This window comes from Triplophysa dalaica, chromosome 21, assembly GCF_015846415.1.
Source record: "Triplophysa dalaica isolate WHDGS20190420 chromosome 21, ASM1584641v1, whole genome shotgun sequence".
NCBI classification, from domain to species: domain Eukaryota; kingdom Metazoa; phylum Chordata; class Actinopteri; order Cypriniformes; family Nemacheilidae; genus Triplophysa; species Triplophysa dalaica.
In genome coordinates this window covers 19,170,973-19,193,385 of record NC_079562.1, presented here as the reverse complement: position 1 = coordinate 19,193,385, position 22,413 = coordinate 19,170,973, and the positions used below count along the sequence as shown (strand labels likewise).

The 22,413-nt window shown below is 38.6% G+C and overlaps 1 protein-coding gene across 7 annotated transcripts in view; it reads left to right on the top strand.

The window, feature by feature from the left end:
* The first annotated feature begins 393 nt into the window (after positions 1 to 393).
* The window catches only part of timeless (timeless circadian clock), a 123,131-nt gene continuing 101,111 nt past the window's right edge, over positions 394 to 22,413 (top strand). For 2 of the 7 annotated variants that reach the window (XM_056734439.1, XM_056734445.1), the window contains exons 1-7: positions 1,143 to 1,313; positions 3,127 to 3,184; positions 9,660 to 9,793; positions 13,400 to 13,553; positions 13,633 to 13,747; positions 19,184 to 19,246; positions 19,312 to 19,413. In XM_056734439.1, coding sequence (XP_056590417.1) covers positions 9,697 to 9,793; positions 13,400 to 13,553; positions 13,633 to 13,747; positions 19,184 to 19,246; positions 19,312 to 19,413 — 531 coding nt within the window. In that variant the 5' untranslated portion in view covers positions 1,143 to 1,313; positions 3,127 to 3,184; positions 9,660 to 9,696. Of the gene's footprint in view, positions 676 to 1,142; positions 1,314 to 1,619; positions 1,700 to 2,259; positions 2,352 to 3,126; positions 3,185 to 9,659; positions 9,794 to 13,399; positions 13,554 to 13,632; positions 13,748 to 19,183; positions 19,247 to 19,311; positions 19,414 to 22,413 lie in introns of those variants that run through there. The other 5 variants (XM_056734444.1, XM_056734442.1, XM_056734440.1 and 2 more) reach the window with 5 other exon arrangements.

Genomic DNA, 22,413 nt, shown 5'->3' with positions numbered 1-22,413 from the left:
CAGCAATGAATCGCAAAGGGGAGTATAGAGGAAACTGAAGGTTTTGCAGTGACAGAAAGACTCACACTTTAGACAACTTCTTTTGGATTGGCAACCAATTAAACACATTGTAATGTTACATTTAAAAACATCATAATAGACCCGCATTGAACTATTAAATGAAAAACACAATTTAGAATACAAAAATATGCCGCCAGTTGTGCCGTCAAGTGTTTCATCGCATGTGTCGGTACACACGATCCGTTCTGCGCATGGGCGTAATTACGTAGTAGAAAACGTCACGGTTTCCCTACACTATTGGTATCACGCATGCGATGAAACACTTGATGGCCATTGCTGCACAACTGGCGGCCTATTTTTGTAGGCTACATTGTGCTTTTCGTTTAACAGTTCACGGCGGGTCTATTTTGATGTTTTTAAATGAAGCATTACGATGTGTTTACGTGGCTGCCAATCCAAAATAAAAAGAAGTTGTTACATGAACATACACGATTTTGGTTACAAGTCTAAAGTACTTGTAAAACTGCTTTTTGTTCTCATCTCCATGTAAAGTTTATTTATTTTTTGATTCATGTATTGAAAACGTTCGTGTGGTGAAACTAGTGTGTGTGATGGAGTGTTCTCACCTTTCATTCACTTTGAGAACAGAATTGATGTTAAACACTGTTTGTAAAGGTAAGACAAACCGAAATATTTAGCTATTATGTCGTTTCATAAATATTAAAGTTTGTATTGATAATTATTTAAAGAATATTAAATTATGCCGTGTCTCATTACATCAAAAAATTATGATGACATGAATTATAGTGCATGTTTCTTGCCAGTTGAAGCGTTGTTTTAATTACGAATTAAAGGTTTAACGTTTCATTGAAATGAATTGTGTAAATAAGAATTTTAAATAACGTTCTAATTCAAATGTACTAACGTTACGTTGATCTTAAAAATGAAGTGGTCACTGTGTATGTGAGACCACTGTGGTATAGTACTGCATAATTTAAAGGGATATAAAAGCTTTTAGTCGGGTCTGTTAATAGAAGCTGTATAATTTTAGATAAATGGTTCAAAATGTTGAAGGCGATGCACTGAGCCACGGTTCCTTTAAGACCCGAAAGTCTGTCGTCATTTCCGGTGTGATGAGCGCGCGCTGCACAATACGAGCAGGATGAGTTGTTCAGACAGTGATAAACTGCTAGTTTTATAACTTTACAAAAGTGGTTATTTAATGCTCGAGTGCTTTCAATAGTTCTGTAGTTTAGTGCGACAGTGGAGAGGGCCGTAGAGGACAGGCACATACATCAAACATCTATAATCTGGTATGTGTGACTTTCACTATTACTTCGTATAGAACAATGCAGTGAACATATAAAACGACTCTTCCCTACTACACATAACGTTAAATCTACAACTTGTTAAATAGGGACGTTTCAAAGTTACACTGGGAACATATAAAATGATAGAGTGGCCCCAAAACGTCTAACACACATTAGGTGTCATCATTAAATTACATGACATAGCATGCAAAATCAACCATGTTATGTAAGAACTTTTACCGCTTGTATGTCTTGTGTTTTAACGATGTTTAATCTTCTGTCTTCTGTTCAATTCTGTCTAACTTCGAGGTTAACGAAGCTGACGCATGTAACGTTACAACCCGAATTCCGGTAAAGTATAAATGAGAGCTAAAAGACTTTCAAATCACGTGAGGCAATATTTTATTAACAATGGAACATAGAGAACATAGCAAAGGTTTAAACTGAGGAATTATATAATTTTACCCATTTTAAATTTGATGCCTAGTACAGGTCTCAAAAAAGTTAGGAGGGGGGCCTGTTTACCATGGTGTAGCATCTCCTTCTTTTAAAAAAAGTTTGAAGAGTTCTGAGCATCGAGGTTCTAAGTTTCTGGAGTTTTGGTGTTGGAATTTGGTCCCATTCTTGCCTGATATAGGTTTTCAACTGATGAAGAGTTTGTGGTCGTCTTTGTCGTATTTTTCGTTTAATGATGTGCCAAATGTTCTCGATAGCTGAAAGATCTGGATGCAGGCATGCCAATCAACACGGTCTGGACTCTTTTACTATGAATCCATGCTGTTGTTATATCTGCAGTATGTGGTTTTTCATTGTCCTGCTGAAATATACAAGGCCAGCCCTGAAATTGACGTTGTCAAAATAACCTTTATAGACCTTTCAGAATTCATAGAGCCTTCCAAAACATGCAAGCTGTCCATACCGTATGCACTTATGCCCTCCATACCAACAGAGATGCTGGCCTTTGAACTGGATGTTGATAACACGCTGGAAGGTCTCCCTCCTCTTTAGCCTGGAAGACATGGCGTCTGTGTTTTCACAGTGGTAAGAGCATTGCGTAAACAACGCAAGGTTGTGGGTTCGATCCCAGGGGATTGCACACACCCATTAATAAATGTATAGAATAATGCAATGTAAGTCGCTTTAGATAAAGGCGTCTTCCAAATGCGTAAATGTACATTTCCAACAAGAATGTCAAAGACCACAGACATCCAACAAAGGTATTCGGCCTTGTCCCTAATGCACAGAGATTTCTCCAGCTCTCAAAATCCTTTGATGATGTTATGCACTGTAGATGAGATTTGCAAAGACTTTGCAATTTGAAATTGAGGAAAGTTGTTCTTAAAGTATTCCACAATCTTTTTATACACTCTATCACAGATTGGAGAGCCTCTCCAAGACATCCCTTTTATGAAAATTTCTTTTTCAGCCCTTTGTTTCATGCCCTCATGCCAACTTTTTTGAGACTTGAGCCTCAAATTTGAAATGACCTCGTTTTGTGAATAAAGTTGTAACATTTCTCAGTTTAAACATTTGTTATATTCTGTGAAGTGAATAGAATAATGGCTCATCTGATTTTTCATTTCATTTATATTTAAAAAGACGTCCAAACATTTCTGGAATTCGAGTTGCATTGTGTGTGGTTATGTAATATGATGAAACTCTGTCAACATTAAGTTATCATAATCATTCACTCTCTGATTCCAATGCATTGTTAATGACTTAGAACTGTCTATTATTTTCTATAATGTTAAGTGTGTGTAATGTGTCTGTTTCAATGTGCATGTTTGTGTTGTTTGATACAAGTTGAATTTTGCAGGTTTAAAACAACTGATGAATTGGTGTTGGTAGACCCTACCTCTGCAGTTAAAAAGCAGGTAAGCCCTGCACAGATTTATCACGATTTAATAGAAGGTTAAACATTGTCTCATTCTAGAACATTTTTGTTTACATGCATAGGGTAAAACAGATCTTTTGCGCAGCTGATTTCAGTACAAAAAGTTATATGGAAATAAAAATCTCTCATACAATAATATTTCATTTGATTTCAAATGACTGAAGCATTTCATTTAAGATATAGATTACATCATTAAATGCAGAATGTCTGGCTCTGCCTAATGGGTAGATTTATGTACCTTTTAAGCACACCCCTTGTCCCATTAAGCTCACAACGTGTTATATTTAATTCTTGTTTTTTTAAACTAGGGATGGGCATGAGTACTCGAGTACTCCGATGTGATAGCGACGTATAATGATCGAAACTTTGATCCTATCTTTTTTTTCTGATTTGTTATGCCTGCATTTCGGGTGGTACCCAGAGATTTGATTGGTTGCTTTACGAGAGTTTGTGGTACAGAGTCGAGTCCGGAGCACAGAAGGACATATTGAATGCGCATACTAGTTGAATCAGAATTATCGGACTAGATTAAAGCCTGCCACACTATCAACACTGGCCCACTACAAACAGATTTTTCATGATCCCCTTTACATTTTTATTTTACTATTTAAAACCGCCTAATTCATTGCAGAGTTGCGAGGGCTTAATCACCTCTCCCTCATGCTGCATGCAGCGCCCCAACACCACCTCTCTCTCACATGACATCGAATGAGGTAAAAGGTGACTGTGTTTCCAATATGCGTTCCTTCGTGTACTTGCCATTCCGCTTTAATGTCAACAGTCACAGATGTTATTGACAGAGAAGACAGCTGATCGAGTTTATCAGGACTTGGGCTGTAGTCAAGTCCACTGTTGTTGAGTCCAAGACCAGGACTAGTCGAGACAGAGTCAAGACTGAGTCCACAGAGGTTCGAGTCCAAATCAAGACCGAGTCCAATTGAGATGGAAAAAAAATCATGACTACAAGACCACTTACTTAACTATTGATCATTTATGTGACGCAAGAGAAAGCATATCTTCTATTCTAAGATAATCATTTTTGTTTTCGTTTGCTATGTTCAAAAATCAGATTAAATAAGATCATTTTCTCTTTTTTAGATACAGCACTAAAGTCACAAAAGGGTAACCTCACATTTATAATTGTATTGTAACAATTTTATTCTGTCAATAGAAAATATAACAAATAACCAACAAACACTTGAATATGTTCCCGTTCTAGAACTAATTACTTGGTGTCCCCAAAAGTAACCAAAAAATAAACCACTTTTTAAGAAACTTTTTTTATCAGCCCTCCTAACAGCAAGGCTGTGCAGCAATAAACACCTTTGTGTGTGTGTGTGTTTGTATGCTCGTGCGTGCGTGTGTGTGTGTGTGCCTGCCCGTGCTTGTGCGTGTTAGAAATTCGATAGAGGAGCCGCCAGAAAGAGCAGAGTCCCCAGGGCTCGTTTAAAAGCACGTTTCGGTGCCCATCCTTATATAACATGTTTATATCGCAATGACAATGAAAATACGATCAATCTTATCTTTAAGCCCTCCTGTCTAAACTTAAAAAATACTCAAACTGAAATGCTAACTCTGAAAAATGGCAATAACTTGCCTCTCTTTGTGATGCTTGTGTTTGCATGTGTCTTACAAAATTGTCCCACATGTTTCGGGGAAAGTTTTGTTACAAAAAGTTTCCTTTTAAGCGCACTGTTGATAAATTCTTTATGGTTTGTAAAACCAAATTGTATTATGCCACTGCTCACTGACATCGTGCCTGATGAATGATTGATGTTCTCTGGTTCGCACTGCGGACGAATCGTTCATTTGAACCGGTTCTTTCTTTTTAGTGAACCGGTCGAACCAGTTCAGCTGAATCGTTCGCATTTAGAGCTGAATAAAGGACGCGACTACTTCACTACAAAATTTCAAATGCTCTTAGATTATTAATGATAATCTTAAATCTATAATTTACCCAATCACTAATTTTTTTTTTATTTAGCCTTGTAGTGCAAGCACTGTCGAGCTTGTGCAGAGGCAGCAGCTTTTGCCAAAGGGGAACTGGAATACCCTGGTTGGGCCTGGTTTCTCCTGAGGTTTTTATTCTCGTTTGGAGTTTTGGGTTCCTCGCCACCGTTTGCATACTGTTTTGCACTATTTGCCTGGCTGGGGGGCTGCTTTAGAATTCAGAAGTTTTACATAATTAATATTGCATATAGAAATTTATAATCGGTTTAATATTTGGTCTGTGTTTCTCTCTCCTTTTTCTTAGATATATGCTTTCACTGTGAATGTGTATGCGTGTGCACACGTGCGCACGCTAGGGATGGGGATTTAAAGCAAAAATAATATTCGAAGATCGATGAGAACTATTCGAAGATTATTCTAATTCGCACCCCTCCCTCCATTTAAGCTTTAAATCCGTGACGACACACTGCTTTATTTATTATGGAATAGGCAATCTTTCATAAAGCCATACAATAATATAACGTGCTGAAACATTAATATATTAAAAACCGAATGACGGCACTTATTAACAGTACGTCGATCAGCATCAACCACTCATAATGCTAGAACATTTCCTTGTAAAATATGAGCATGCACATTTATACCAACTGAAAAACAGCAGTGTGGTTGATCAAGGTAAATATAATAAAGCCATAAAGATTTAAGACCAGAATTAAAACGCATTAAAACATATTAACCAAATGACTGCATTTATTAACAGTCCAGAACGATTTCATAAATAAACAGCTCAAAATGCTTCCATTTCTATTGTCATGAAAAAGTTTCTCTAGTCTGGCAGTGATTGTTTTTCTAGACTAACAGTAAACTCGGGCTGTACAAACTCCATAGGATTTTTAAAACCCTCTCCTTCGACAAACTCGATCGGAAGCATATCCTTAGCGATCATCTTAGTAATTAAAGCCGTTATTTTCTTCGCCCTTCTGGCATCCAAATTGGTTGGTCTGACCATAAAACTAGCAACTGATTGTTGACCTGTGGATGGAACTGCTGGGTGCTTCGCCCTCAAATGAATGTGCATCGTAGTTGTTGATCCATGATAAGCCAGCTTTGCATTGCAGAGTTTGCACTGCATTTTATTCTCATTCATTTTATTAAAGGACCCCACACAGAACTCATTTTTGACACCGTCTCAATTTATCTTATCCATTATGCCACGCGGATCTACAGGGTGCGTAACTTCGTTAGCAATTGTTGTGAGAAAACTTTTTCCTCTACGGTCTCTTGATTAACAGTCTTTAGGTTTAAGCTGCGTCTTTATTGGCAGCGGCGCCCTTTGGTTACATGAACACGTTATGCGTGAAAACACGGCAATTTATTTTGCTTTTCAAGGCATACATAGTCCTCACTTTAGATGAGCTCACAAAAGATGGTTATCTAACAACTAGGTAATGTTTTATAACTACCTTAATTAATCATGAATTACAGCAGGAATGTGTGTTAAAAAAGCATTTATTAACAAATTAAGTAACTGTTACTATATGTTAGAATAATAAGATGTATAAATGTGCATTCAAAGAGTTTATTAATCATTTACATACACATTCTAAATGATCTCATGAACCACTGACAACTCCTAACTAACTGGTTTGTAAGTAATGTAATCCTTAATTTAGAAATGATGAATTCATCCTTAATAAAGTATGAAAATTGTATTATTAAGCATATTATATACATGCTTATAAATCAAGAACAAAGCATTTATAGCTGTATTTATAAACTGCTTACTAATGTCTATTAATGTGGGGCCAATGCTTCATAAATGATTAATTAACTAATTACTGATGCTTAACTAATGATTCCTAGCGTGCAGTTATTATAAAGTGTTACCAAAAAACGTATTGAATATTCGAATTTCGTGACTCATCCCTAGCGCACTTTCTGGCATGCATGACTGTCCCGCAGAATTGAACCAATATACCGGAGTTATTTAGCTACGTCAACTGCACACACTGAGCTGAACTGCTGTGTGAAGAGAGAACTTTTGAGCACTAGCAGCTCTCATTCTTAAGGCGAGAGTCCGCAACAGTTTTCGAATCATTCGTTTTTTGGATCGCAAGAATAATGATCGACCAATGTTTTGTTTTGAAGGAGAAAATAAAACGTATATTGTTGGACTCGAACGAGACCGACTAGAACATTTGTCGAGACCAATTACCAAGTCCGAGTGCAAATACCAATGAGTCCAAGACAAGTCCCAGACCATAAAAAAACATTGAATCCGGACTCAAATCCGAGACCGGACTACAGCACTATGTCACGCCCATGATCCGTTGGCTGAATGTCTGATGCATATGGCACGCTTTTATGGAAACACTTCAGTTAGTTCAAAGTCGTCATCTGATTGGTTGAATTTCACAGGATTTCTTAGAGGTTTGCGTGTCACGTTCTTTAACGGTCCGCCTGGAAACAACAAAGCCTTCTGATCTTAGAAGTAAGCTGTCGTGTTTTCAATGGTTGCTATAAGAATTCATCACGATCGACTAAATGCTCCATTCTTAAAATTATGCGAAGTTAATGGCATAAACTTATAATCATTGTTGTTTCTGTTAACTTTTGATACGTGAATGTACATGATGTGGCACAAAACGAAACGTGATTGGCTGCTTTACCTGTCAGTCATATGGCCTCTTGGGCGGCTATTCCAAAGAAATCGGTAAGAAGGTAAGAAGATTGGGCTACACGAGACTAATCAGGACTTAACGAAATGCAAATCTCCCACATGCCCTTTCTCTATGTCCTGAGTGCTTTCGCCCTCTACCAGTGAGTTCATTGTGCGTGTGTAATGTAGGGTGACCACCCGTCCTGCGTAGCGTGTGCACGCACAGCGTTTGAAGCCCAATTCATGCGTCCCGCAAATTGAGGCCGTGTCACGCATAATCAATGCTTGCTCAAAAAAAAGTTGGTCGCTCTATATTCTCGAGCCCCAGGCAGCCAAACGAACATTACTTGACAGTTCAGGACGCTACTGTTGCCACACCCACCCCTCAGTTGAACTGCTGACTAGGTTGTTCCGTTGTTGTCATGACAGCGCGCGCACATGCACACACTGGGAACATAGTTGCCAAGTCCGCTTGTTTTTTTATCAAATCGCGTTAAAAAATCCTAAATTGCGGGTAGCGTTTTTTTGGGCTTATCTAAAAAATTATTTGTTGCTTGTTAGAAAAATGCTGCTCATCCGTGCCTTCGTGAAACCAGGCTCTGTATCCTTACATGATTGTGAGCAACATTTCACTATTCGTTATCTCCCAAACTAAAAAAACAAAAGCAACTATACTTTTTGAAAAGGTATAAATATTTATATAGATAATATTTATAGAAAATCAATCATGATTAAAACAGTAAAGCAGTATCTTGTATTTTTTATAATAATCTGTTTTTAGAGAATCTCTTTTAAGTTCATCCCATCTGTGTGTGTCTCCACAATATTATTAAAAAAAAATACACATTGGGTGCCTTTTCATGAGCATACATCAGCAATTACAGATGTTTAGGGGAATAGGACATTATTAATATACAATGTAAGGTGGTATGTGCTAGAAATGTCCGAGGGGTGGGGGCACCGCCGCGCCATGCAATGTCCCACATTGTCCCTCAGAAACATACCCCTTGTCCCCCCTTGGGCTTATTAGCAGGTGGTCACCCTAGTGTAATGTAGTTAACTCCGTGGAACATTGTATTCTCCCATATTTCAGAATTTGCGCTTTTAGCAGCTGTTAAAGAGATAGCTGGTTGTATTAAACCTGTGGATTCCAAATTGTGCCACCCCTGACTTCTGCATGGATCAACTTGTATGTAAAGAACAAATTTGTATAGAACAGACATGATTGGCTAGTTTTTGGCATGAATATAGCCTTGGATGCTGGAATAATGGCAAGAATGAAACCATAAATTAAACACAAGGTGTTACTGAGTCGTGTTTAGTCACTTTTTATAGGCCCTACTCGTTTCATGTCTGACAGAGTAGAAAGTTGAAGAAAAACAGATTTTAAGTGACAACACTAGACCAAACACAAAGTGATGATGTCACAAATATGTTAATTAGTGTGTGAAATCATTAGGACCACAGTTTCTCAAAATCCTGTGGGAAGAACTGCACCCTCATATGCCATGTTAATTAAGCAATGAATGAACAATAGGCTCCCTGCTGTAACATCTACCCATTGTAAAAACAAGTGATATCTAGTGGATAGTAGTACCAATAACATTTATGTGATGTGCGTGCGGAAATATGGAAAAAATATATATTTTGAGAATCGATATCGAATCGACCATGTAAAAAAAAAAATGTTAAAAAACTTGCCCAGCCCTAGACTGTGCTACGGTGGTAAATGTAGTCTTTGCACAGATCAGTTTAAGAAAAATAATTCTGTATCACATGCAACATATATGTTGCACTGTACAGCTCTGTCTAATTGTGTATGTGTGTGTGTGTGTATTCTCTGCAGATTTGGTCCCAGTTTTTCTTCTTGGTAGGACTACTGCATGGACTTATTCATGATGAACTGTGAGTTATTGGCTACATGCAGTGCGCTGGGTTATCTGGAGGGAGACATTTACCACAAAGAACAAGACTGCCTTGGTAATAATGCAACCATTTTACGACTCGCATTTATTTGTTTGCTGTACACAATTCTACATGCTCACGGACATCACCTGTCACTCTTAACTAATTCAGTTATTATTTCTCTTCTACTACTAACTATTTATTACAATTTGGTCTGCGTTTTCCTGATCCGATCAGTTGAATAAAGATAAAGAAGACCCTCTATACATTTGTTTCATTCCAGAAGCTGTTGTGCTCAGATACTTCACAATTCTGAAGTAAACACCATTGCAACTTCCTTTTCGTGCAGACTTTAAAATGATTAGCATTTCAAAATATAAAGTCAAATGAAGTGATAGAAGCGATCACAATTTATTCCTACAGCTTCTGATGATAAATTGACTAATAATAAACAAATGTACATAATGTCTATATATTTGTATGTGAGTTTGTGCAATCCCTGGGATCGAACTCATGACCTTGGCGTTGCTAGCACCATGCCATAACCTCTGAGCTACAGGAAAGCTAAACTTTTATAAAATGGTTTGTGCCTATATTAGATTGCAAAAACGGGACCTTCCTATAAGGGCTCATTAAAACACGCCTCAGAAATCGACCTTTACCTTGTGAGACATATCAATCCGGTTAACCAAATCGGACTGAATCGTTGTAAACGGTTCACGTCTCCACTATGCACTTTATCAGAAATTACTTGAATTACTCACTTTCTGCCATGTCTGACAGTACCTCTAACTCGAAATAAACAATTTTACTATTCAGTTACTTCAACCGTACTGAACTGAAGTGGTGTGAAGAGAGAACGCTTCAAAATGACCTTTCTTTAGATGCATATGTTATTTGAGTTTTTTTTTAGGTAAATCATGAACTCACTATATGGTTGTGGAATGGGGTTTGGCCCAATTCTAAAAATGTTTTGCTTTAACCCCTGATTACACCATTTCCCCAGGATAAAAAAATCTTGTCCCCTCTCGTTTGGATAGAAAACGGGTCATTATTGTGATTTGTCTAGATCCGATGACTTTTTATAAGTGGGGGGTGAGGTGGAGCCTTTGGACAGGGTCGAGGTGAATGAAATTATGATATCCAGAGTTTTTGGTAACAGTGTCACATCACTAGCCATTTTGCAGGTTATGTTTTAAATGCTGCGTAGATTGATAGCATATACTTAATTCATGAATAAACATTTGATGTAGTCGAATAGCCCAAGACACCTGTGCATTTCTGACTTACTTCAACACAACCGTCACTAAGACTTGCTGGTTTGTTTGGCTTGAAAGGAATGGAGCAGACCATTGAAACACAAAATTGGGGTAATTGTGTTTAAGGAAAAGTTAATCGTAAAATCAAAATTGTAATTTTTTACTCATCCACGTGACATTCAACAAGCTTTACGTAGAGATAGACGATATCGTTTTCCCGATATTTAATCAATTCCTATCATCGGGTATCTGTTTTCCAATATCGGATTCACCGATAAGCTCCGCCATCTTTGTGGCCGTTTAGAGAATTGCGTGCAGGTCTGTCACTGCAGCAGAGTCTCTTGAGGGGAGATGTGACAAAAAACTCAAGCATGCACAGGTTATGTACACTCACTTGCTTTATTGATACACTTATATTTAACATGAGAGCAATACATGTACAAATGAGATGTTATAATTAATGGCTGATATGTAGTTTATGCAGCTTCGCTAATAGAGATAAACTCACAGTCACATTGCCTAAGCTTTCAATTCCTCACCCAATAAAGAATTAACGTTAACTTTACATGAATTAAATGAAACGGACATGAATGAATTCACGCTGGGAATAAAAGAGCTGCATTGAATTACCTTTGTTGTCTATGTTATCATTCATATTGCTGTTCACTTACGGGGTTGATGCTCAGAAAGTTTTAGCATAGCCTCTGCATGTAGCTAACTTTTTAACAAGTAATTGTTCCACAAGTGTTCGCAGTTTGAATGTAACGTTAGTAATTGCATATATAAACAGTGATTTTTCCTCAGGTATTTAATAAGACTGACAAAAGTAATATTAACGTAACATACCAGTTGAGATATGCAATGATTTATATGCCGTTTTGTTTGTTACTTTCATGACAATGCATTATTCCATCAGTGTTTCCCATACAATGCATTTACTTATTCGGTAATGTTTTTATCCATCCGTGATTGTGACTGTATCTGTGATCGTTTAACGAGAAGATAAACAGCCCTTCCGCGTCTTCTCTCTTTCCTGACCTGTCTAATGCGAGTTTATGCTCTTTCTCAATGAGCTCCGTGTGTGTGCGAGTCCTCGGTCCCTACCAATGAGTTTGGTGCTGTGTTTGTGTTTCAGACCCCTCTTTAAAAAAAAATAATTGGTCGGAATGATTTATTTTTGTACAAAGACACTTTAGTAACAGTGCACTTTATTTTCACTTTTTCAGAACCATCTATTCATTGGTGTATAAATGCAAATGTTTTGCTTTGTATGCAAGGAGGTAGTGATTGTTCTAAATAAAATTTTTGTTCAGTTGTGTTGTAATCAGTGTGTCAAAAACAGAAGTATAACCATAAATAAATATCTGTTTTGGATTTCGGGTATCGGGCACATAAACATGCAAATAATCCATATCTGTATCTGTTTTAAAAAAAACTATATCTGTCGATCACTAGTTTTACGACCTCCTGGCGTCTTCGGAACACAAATAGAGATACACACGGACAATAGACTGACAAGACAGAGGAGAACATATAGATTAAAGTTTGTTGTTCTGGTTAGTTTTTAGCACAAAAGTATTCTCGTCATAATTTTTTTTTTCAATTGAGCCACTATGAGCGGATGGACCAATTTAACGATGTCTTCGGTACTTTTCTGGACCTTCACAACAACTATTATCATGATGTCTATGAGGAGGCCTTTTTTTCGAAACAAAGTTACGCCACTGATCTATGCAATAGCTGCACTACAGTATAATGTAGTTTTTATTAATTTTAATGAAGCCAGGTTTTTAATTTGCGTTGCAAATAATATAAAGTTTTTTTTTTTTAATTAAATAACTCAATTATTACAGAAAAGAAACGCAACAAAAACGGATTACACAATAAAACATGATTTAATAAATTAATTTTATGGTTTTGCAAATGAACTCTACATGTTGTTGTATATCCTAAGACACTTTTAGCAGTCCATGGAGCATTCTGATTATGTTAACTGAATAAAATGAAATACAAATTGTAATAGTTATTGTAATATTTATATACAAGTAAGGTCTCGCATCATTATCACCCTTTTTCACCCCGATGAGTTGCATCTTTGAAATACACACAACAAGGTTTGTTTTAGCAGTGTCATATGACCCCTTTAAAGTTGGCTTCCTGGCTTCCTAACAATTTAGTGATGATAAAGCCCTTACGTGGTAAAAAACATAAATATTGTCGTCATTTTTTAAAATATCATTGGGTTGTGCAGAAAAATGTCATACAGGTTTGAAATGTAAAGAGAGTAGGTGATGACAGAATTTTTGTTCTGGGGTCTACCACCCCTTTAATGTTTTAAACAAATGTTACATTCTAAAATTCCTATACTAGTTTCCTTAATTATGTTTTTTTATGTGTTTCTGTGGTTATGAATTGTGTTCAGAGAGTGTGAAGGATCTAATTCGCTACCTGCGACATGAGGATGACACAAGGGACATCAGACAGCAGCTGGGAGCAGGACAGATTCTTCAAAATGACCTCTTGCCTATCATCACCCAGTACACAGAGGACAAACCACTCTTTGATGCCTGTATCAGGTGTTAAGTAATTTAATAGGTTGACGAACACTTTTACCTGATTCTAATTATTAGACTAACAATGGAAAATTGTTCTCAGGCTCATGGTGAACTTGACCCAGCCAGCGCTGCTCTGCTTTGGAAAAGTTCCAGACGACCCGGCGTTCCGACATCACTTCCTGCAAGTGACATCATACCTTCAGGCATATAAAGAGGTACAACGGCATATCAAGGTTATATATGTATAGTGCTTTACACAATGCCCAATATTTTACAGCATCTTTAAAGGTGAGGTTTTAATCTACGTTTACACAATGGCAATATAAATTTTAGGGGTCCACAGAATGTGTCTGTGAATTTTCAACTCAAAGTAAATCAGACAGGGCTTGACATTAAAGTAAAAGTTAACCTAAAAATCAAAATTGTTATTTGTTACACACCCACATGACTTTCAACATTTTTAAAGACCTCCCGGCATCTTCGGAACACAAATAATGATATTTTTGGTGACATCCGAGAGATTTCCAGGCCTCCTCATAGACCTCATGGTTATAGTTGTTATCAAGGTCCAGAAAAGTACAAAAGACATTGTTAAATTGGTCCATCCGATCATAGTGGCTCTATTAAAATTTATTGAAGCAACCAGAATACTTTGTGAGATAAACAAACCAAAATAACGATTTTAATCAAAATATTCTCCTCTTTGTTGTGTGTCTATGGTGCGTGTTCACGAGAGCACTTAGACGCATATGAATTCGCGCAACTCTGTGTTTACAAGCAGACACAGGCTGTATATAAGCTGATCTTTGCAGAAGATGCATCGAAGTGGTCTTGTGAAATTTCTCGGATGTCACCTAAAATGTCATTATTTTTTAACGTCATTGTGGGTGAGTAAAAAACCTGAACTTTTCCTTTTAACGCCCTTCCGCTTGTCTGGGACAAGTAAAGTATTTGTATGTGCATGTGAGAGAAAATTTTACTTGCCCGACCGGACAAGTAACTTGAAATAACGCAGGCTGTACAGTAAGTACAACATATACAATATGTCGTACGTGCTACAAAAAAATCTGCCTTGGCTTAAGAATAAATTAGCCAGGGTTGCATGCGTGAGATACAATTCGACATGTACGTGTGTACAATATTTTTTTCACAATAGAACATGGAGAACATGACAAATGCCTGCCACAAGTCTCAAAAAGTTAGGACCGGGGCATGTTTACATCTCCTTTTCTTTTCAAAACAGTTTAAGTAGAGCTGCATGATTAATCTTAAAAAAATTGCGATCTCGATTCAAACAATTAATTTACACCTTCGACTAAAATCAAAACGCTCCAATCTGTGCTGGTACTGCCGCAGAAGCAGAGAAAGCATTATCATCATTAGGTATGAAACGACGACACAGTCTTTTCAGCCACACACTATTATTATTTAGTTGCCCAGCATTTCGTGTTTTCAGGTTATTTTATTAAAGGTGAGAATAATGTGTTATGTTTATCAGTTGTGTATTTCTTAGCAGTCTGTGGATGTCAAAAGATGTCTGCAAATTGACAAATCTTTCTAAAGACTTAATTGCAATTGTCACTTTATGAATTTGTTTTACTGCAGAAATAGTTATTTAAAAGTTCCTTCACTACATTAATACATTTCATTACGTTAAACTTTTGCCTTTAAAGTAAAACAATAACTATAGTTTAACTACAGTTGAATGAAAAAGTATGTGAACCCTTCGGGCTTACTTGGATTTCTTCATAAATTGGTCATAAAATGTGTTCTGATCTTCATCTAAGTCACAACAATAGAGAAACACAGTCTGCTTAAACTAATACCGCACAAACATTATACGTTTTCATGTTTTTATTGAACACAACATGTAAACATTCATAGTGCAGGGTGGAAAAAGTATGTGAACCTTTGGGTTTAATAACTGGTTGACCCTCCTTTGGCAGCAATAACCTCAACCAAACGTTTCCTATAGTTGCAGATCAGACCTGCACAACGGTCAAGTGAAATTTTGGACCATTCCTCTTTACAAAAGTGTTTCAGTTCAGCAATATTCTTGGGATGTCTGGTGTGAATCGCTCTCTTGAGGTCATGCCACAGCATCTCAATCGGGTTGAGGTCAGGACTCTGACTGGGCCACTCCAGAAGACGTATTTTCTTCAATTGAAGCCATTCTGTTTTTGATTTACTTCTATGCTTTGGTTCGTTGTCCTGTTGCATCGTCCATCCTCTGTTAAGCTTCAGTTGGCGGACAGATGGTCTTAAGTTTTCCTTCAAAATGTCTTGATAAACTTTGGAATTCATTTTTCCATCGATGACAGTAATCCGTCCAGGGCCTGAGGCAGCAAAGCAGCCCCAAACCATGATGCCCCCTCCAACATATTTCACAGTTGGGATGAGGTTTTCATGTTGGTGTGCTGTGCCTTTTGTTCTCCAAACATAGCGTTGTGTGTTCTTTCCAAACAACTCAATTTTGGTTTCATCTGTCCTCATAATGTTTTGCCAGTAGTGCTGTGGAACATCCAGGTGCTCTTTTGCAAACTTCAAACGTGCTGCAATGTTTTTTTTGGACAGCAGTGGCTTCCTCCGTGGTGTCCTCCCATGAAGTCCATTCTTGTTTAATGTTTTCCTTATTGTAGATTTGTCAACAAAAATGTTAGCATGTGCCAGAGATTTCTGTAAGTGTTTAGCTGACACTCTAGGATTCTTCTTCACCTCATTGAGCATTCTGCGCTGTGCTCTTGCAGTCATCTTTACAGGACGACCACGCTTAGGGAGTGTAGCAACAGTGCTGAACTTTCTCCATTTGTAGACAATCTGTTTTACCGTGGACACATGGACATCAAGGCTTTTAGATATACTTTTGTAGCCCTTTCCAGCTTTATGTAAGTCAACAACTCTTGATCGTAGGTCTTCTGAGAGCTCTTTTGTGCGAGGCATGGTTCACATCAGACAACGCTTCTTCAGAACAGCAAACTCAAAACTGGTGTGTGTTTTTTATTGGACAGGCCAGCTTTAATCAACACATCCAATCTCATCACATTGATTGGACCCCAGGTTGGCTGACTCCTGGCTCCAATTAGCTCTTGGAGAAGTCATTGGCCTAGGGTTTCACATACTTTTTCCACCCTGCACTATGAATGTTTACATGTTGTGTTCAATAAAAACATGAAAACGTATAATGTTTGTGCAGTATTAGTTTAAGCAGACTGTGTTTCTCTATTGTTGTGACTTAGATGAAGATCAGAACACATTTTATGACCAATTTATGAAAAAATCCAAGTAAGCCCACAGGGTTCACATACTTTTTCTTTCAACTGTATATATTTGTTTAAAAATTCACTCTAGTTACTGTAGGTTATGTAATAACTTTTTTGAACCAAAGTCCTAAATATTAGATACCTAATTAAACTATTTTATGGAGGGGAGCATATGTTGCTCTAAAACCTTAATATACCTTTTAGCATTCATAGTGCCAACAGCACACGACGGCGCTTGACCATGTTCACATATGGTTTCCTTTGCACATTATTGAGCTGTAGTTGGCATCTGCGGATGGCACAGCGGATTGTGTGTCCTGACAGGGGTTTCTAGAAGTATGCCTGGGCCCATTGAGTAGTGTCGTCTGAGGGCCCCAAGACCACAGCCATCCAATAAAGGTCTTTGGCCTTGTCCCGTACTCTAAAAGATTCAGAGAAACTGAATAAATCTCTTTATGATGCAGACATGGGCGTAGATCGCGGCGGACAGAGGAGACATGCCGCTCCACCATCCGAGGTTTGAACCATTGAAAATCATAAAAAACGCACTGTCTATTGTGAAAAATATATTTATGTATACATAAAATAATTGTGCAAGTAGAAAAAAAATACAAAGGCAAAAAATTGTTTAAGTTTAGAAACCGTTGAGTTCCCCTGGCTCACACTGGTTTGGCCCACTGCCTGCTAGGAGGGTGTGAAAGTATGCCGGTGCAGATCCAGTGATAGTCCTGTAGGCAATCATCAGTGATTTGCTCCTGTAAAGCTGCTTTGGAAAAATGCACATTGTGAAAGGCGCTGTTTAAATAAATTTAATTGAATTGTAAGTAGGCTATTTTATTCACTTTAAGTGACGTGATTCTCTTTAATGAAGCTTATTCAGTAATAAGTAGCTTTCCTGTGGCTCACTGATTAGAGCATGGCGTCAGCAATTGGTTCAATCTAGGGATGTGCACATCGATGCTGCAGTATCGATATATCGATACTCAAAAGATGCTATGAAGGTATCGATATTTTCAGAAAAGTATCGATTATCTGGTTAATTACATCAATAGTTTCAGCGTAACTAAATGTTGTGAGCTCTGTGCATGCCGATCAGTGACACTATGTTATGAAAGTACTAGCTCTTGCGACAGTTTGATGTCACGCACGGATCGGTCTCTGGCTGCGCAGCGCGGTCACATGGACGTGCTATTCAGCTACGTAACGTACACAACACGCATGCATTGCACACCTCCGCATTAAACAGGGGAGAGAATTGCAAGATGGCTTAGAGGGAGCGCAAAAGTTAAGTTAATGTATGCACAGTTTATATTGTTTGTAATTTTATTAATTGTATTAAGATTTTTGTTAGTTAATCAATATTTTTCCTTCAAAATACAGTATATTACAGTACAAACAAAATGTTAAAGCCGAAGAAAAATGGCCTGTTTAAATATAAGACGGCAGTGAAAATATGCGTTTTTTTTGTGTGGTATTTTTGTTCATTTTGTTATTTAATCAATATTTTTGTAAAAAGGTTGTTAAAACATTGTATTTGTTTGTTTAAATTACTTTTTTAGTTAATTTTTTTATAAATAGCCAGTACAAGTATGTAATTAATTGTAATTATATTTTTATTTAAAAAGAATGGCCAATAAAAGGAATAGAATCCCTGTTACGTAACAATAAAAAAACTTTACGAAGCAAGTGTATCGAGCACAGAAATACTACGTCATACCTCAAACTCGTTTTTTAACAAGTTGACCATGTTATGCATGAGAAGCCAGCACATTTAACAGTATAAAGAAGTTAGAATGCAGGAATAAGCATGTTATTCCAATTTTAATAGCGTCCCAATTTTTCAAAATTCGGGTTGTATATATAATCTAGTTGTTGGGTGGATGTAATTAATAATGTGACTGTTATTTAACATAACAGATGTGCTTTTTTTCCTCAATGTTTTTTTTCCCTACTGGATAGTTCCATCTCCAGAATATCATGTTCCTTTTGGATTTTAATACCAAGCACTTGTGATGTTGGAAGGGTAGATATTTAGTTGTTAGGGGTAGATGCTCCTTGCTGTAGTGTCATTCATTCTAGCCGATAGTTCCACTTCTTGTTGCAACAGATACAGTAACTGTTCATCCTCCTGTGTCTCGTCGCCCTTGAGTTCTCGCTCTTAATATGTTACACCGCATGTTACATGTCTTTCTAGTCCTTTTATCATTGTCACATAACTGATATTTCTAGTCTTGTAAGGGAATTTTTGTTTTAGTTTCACTTATCAGCTGATTTTTTTGTTTAATAAACTATGAATTAATAAACCAAAACAATTTATTGGCATAATTTATATTTATTTTTAACTATTCACTTCTGCTGTTTTGACTATAAAATGATTTGCTTTGCTTGCAGGCGTTTGCAGATGAGAAGGTTTTTACTGTGCTGAGTGAGACACTTTACAACCTTCTGCAACTGGTAAGGATAAAATCTACTGTTTTCTAAGTTTATTCTTTGTGAAACTTTCTTGTTTTTCTTCTGAGGGATGGGAGGAAAGAGCTGAAGAACATAATTTACTGATAGAGAGAATATTGCTGCTGGTTAGAAATGTGCTGCACATCCCCCCAGACCCCTACGAGGAAAAGGTGAGTTCAATGTCTGAATAATTGAATAATTATAAAAAAATAATGCTGAATAATTTGAAATGATAAATAGTGCATAATTTGTTGATTTATTGAATAATACATTTTAATAATTTACATAAGAAACACTTTTTTATATAAAAAAGGTTTTAACTTGTAAAATGTATCGTTTCATTTGATATTTAGTCAACCAATCTTATGGAAATGTGATGTTGACATATCCATTAAGAGTGAATGCTGCATTGGTGCGCTTCCGTAGTTGTGATGATCATCCTTATTGGTTAAGTTTCAAAAGTGAAACGGGGTCATATCTTATTGTGTGAGATTACAATACTGCTTTCCTGTAGCTCAGTGGTAAGAGCATTGCGTTAACATCGCAAGGTTGTGGGTTCGATCCCAGGGGATTGCAAATACCTATGTAAAATGTATAGGATGAAGCAATGTAAGTTGCTTTGGATAAAAGCGTCTGCCAAATGCCTAAAAATGTAAATGTAAATACAGCAATAAGGTTTAGACATACAAGTGGAATTTAAATGTGTATTCAATATTCACATTGAACTGAAACAGCATTAAAGCAACACAAGATAACTTTTGCTTATGGTTCCCCCATGTGGTTGACAAGCACAATTGTCTGTTATCAGTTTCATAGATACTGTAGCTTTATAAGCTTCCCTGTGAGCAGCGGAACCCGTTGTCTCTTGCAAGTTCTCTTGCAAGGATTAAAATGGCAGACTTCCTGAGCTAACTGAACAAGCTTTTGTTTCACTTGACATTCTTCAATACTATACGCACATGATAATGCTGACATTTAGAACCTTCTGAAATAAAGAACATTATGTAATGATATTCCTTTATAAACGGCTCTAACAAAAACACATCCTTGCGCGCCTCCGTTTGTGTTTCAGGCCGTGTTGGGCATGTCAAAATAAAATCATCTTCTTGCGGTTGGCAGTAAAATGAAATCATCCGTTAAACATGTAATTTTTTGTTTTTTTTAATCTGCATTTAAATACCTATAATGTCATTCATGATTAGGTAGCATAATTATTTTCTAAAACTTACTTTTAAACGTAAAATAAGTTTAAATCAATAACGTTTTGAAATTGACAACATTTCAATACACCTTTTTCTAATGAATTTAAAGGCTGCTATTGGAATATTTAAGGTAAACGTCACATTATGTAACTACGCATTACTTTACGGAGAGTTTACAAACTACTAGCTAATTTCTGCCTTAAGACCAATGTATAGAGTTAGTCCCGCGGCATCTGTGCTGAGTGCTCATCGGGCTGCGCGGGGATGAAGTCATCGGGCTGCGCGGGGATGAAGTCATCGGGCTGCGCGGGGATGAAGTCATCGGGCTGCGCGGGGATGAAGTCATCGGGCTGCGCGGGGATGAAGTCATCGGGCTGCGCGGGGATGAAGTCATCGGGCTGCGCGGGGATGAAGTCATCGGGCTGCGCGGGGATGAAGTCATCGGGCTGCGCGGGGATGAAGTCATCGGGCTGCGCGGGGATGAAGTCATCGGGCTGCGCGGGGATGAAGTCATCGGGCTGCGCGGGGATGAAGTCATCGGGCTGCGCGGGGATGAAGTCATCGGGCTGCGCGGGGATGAAGTCATCGGGCTGCGCGGGGATGAAGTCATCGGGCTGCGCGGGGATGAAGTCATCGGGCTGCGCGGGGATGAAGTCATCGGGCTGCGCGGGGATGAAGTCATCGGGCTGCGCGGGGATGAAGTCATCGGGCTGCGCGGGGATGAAGTCATCGGGCTGCGCGGGGATGAAGTCATCGGGCTGCGCGGGGATGAAGTCATCGGGCTGCGCGGGGATGAAGTCATCGGGCTGCGCGGGGATGAAGTCATCGGGCTGCGCGGGGATGAAGTCATCGGGCTGCGCGGGGATGAAGTCATCGGGCTGCGCGGGGATGAAGTCATCGGGCTGCGCGGGGATGAAGTCATCGGGCTGCGCGGGGATGAAGTCATCGGGCTGCGCGGGGATGAAGTCATCGGGCTGCGCGGGGATGAAGTCATCGGGCTGCGCGGGGATGAAGTCATCGGGCTGCGCGGGGATGAAGTCATCGGGCTGCGCGGGGATGAAGTCATCGGGCTGCGCGGGGATGAAGTCATCGGGCTGCGCGGTCAAAAGGGGTGCAGCCCCCCATCTTTCATGGGAACGACGAAGTACGGGCTGTAGAACCCAGAGGACATCTCTGCTAGAGGGACGGGCTATATGGCACCCTTTGCCAGAGGAGCAGCAACCTCTGCCCTAGTACAGAAGCGTTTTCCCCTCGGACTGAGGTGTGGATAATGCCCAGAACTTGGGTGGGCATCTGGCGAACTGGATCACATAGCCAAGACGGATCATTCTCTCTAGTCATCGCAATGGGCTAGTGCGCTCCCAAGTCCCCAAGCACCATGCAGAGCAACTACAGGGATGTCTGCTTCACGGTCCCGTGGTGGGGTGGTTCGGTGGCTAGCAGAGCGGTCAGGAAGGCAACGCAGTATTGATTCACCCAAAACACTGTTGTGTCGAGAGTGCTGTGGGAAGTGAAGAAAACCCAGAGAGAGGGAAGATACTCTTTAGTGGAGACGTGAAGGAAGCGTCTCTTTCTCACCTGCCGGTGAAATGCCCGGGGGTACGAGCTCGATGTTACTCTCTCTGGACTCATCCCCCGTTTCCCCCATGCTCCGTCCGCCAGAACCAGAATCTGGCCAAAAACGACAATGAACCAGAGAATTTCAAATATTCTATTAGATTTTTTAATGCTAGAATTACGAATATTGTGGGCGATCTTAAAGAATTCGCTGTGTTTTCACGCGTAACGTGTTCATGTAAGGGTGGCGCTGCCAATAACAACGCACCTAATACCTAAAGGCTGTCAATCCAGAGATAATAGAGGAAAACATTTTCTAACAACAATTGTTAACGATGTTACGCAAGTCAAAATATAAATCACATCTTGACCAATCAGTTTATGCAATAGTTGAAAAAAATGGCTAAATAA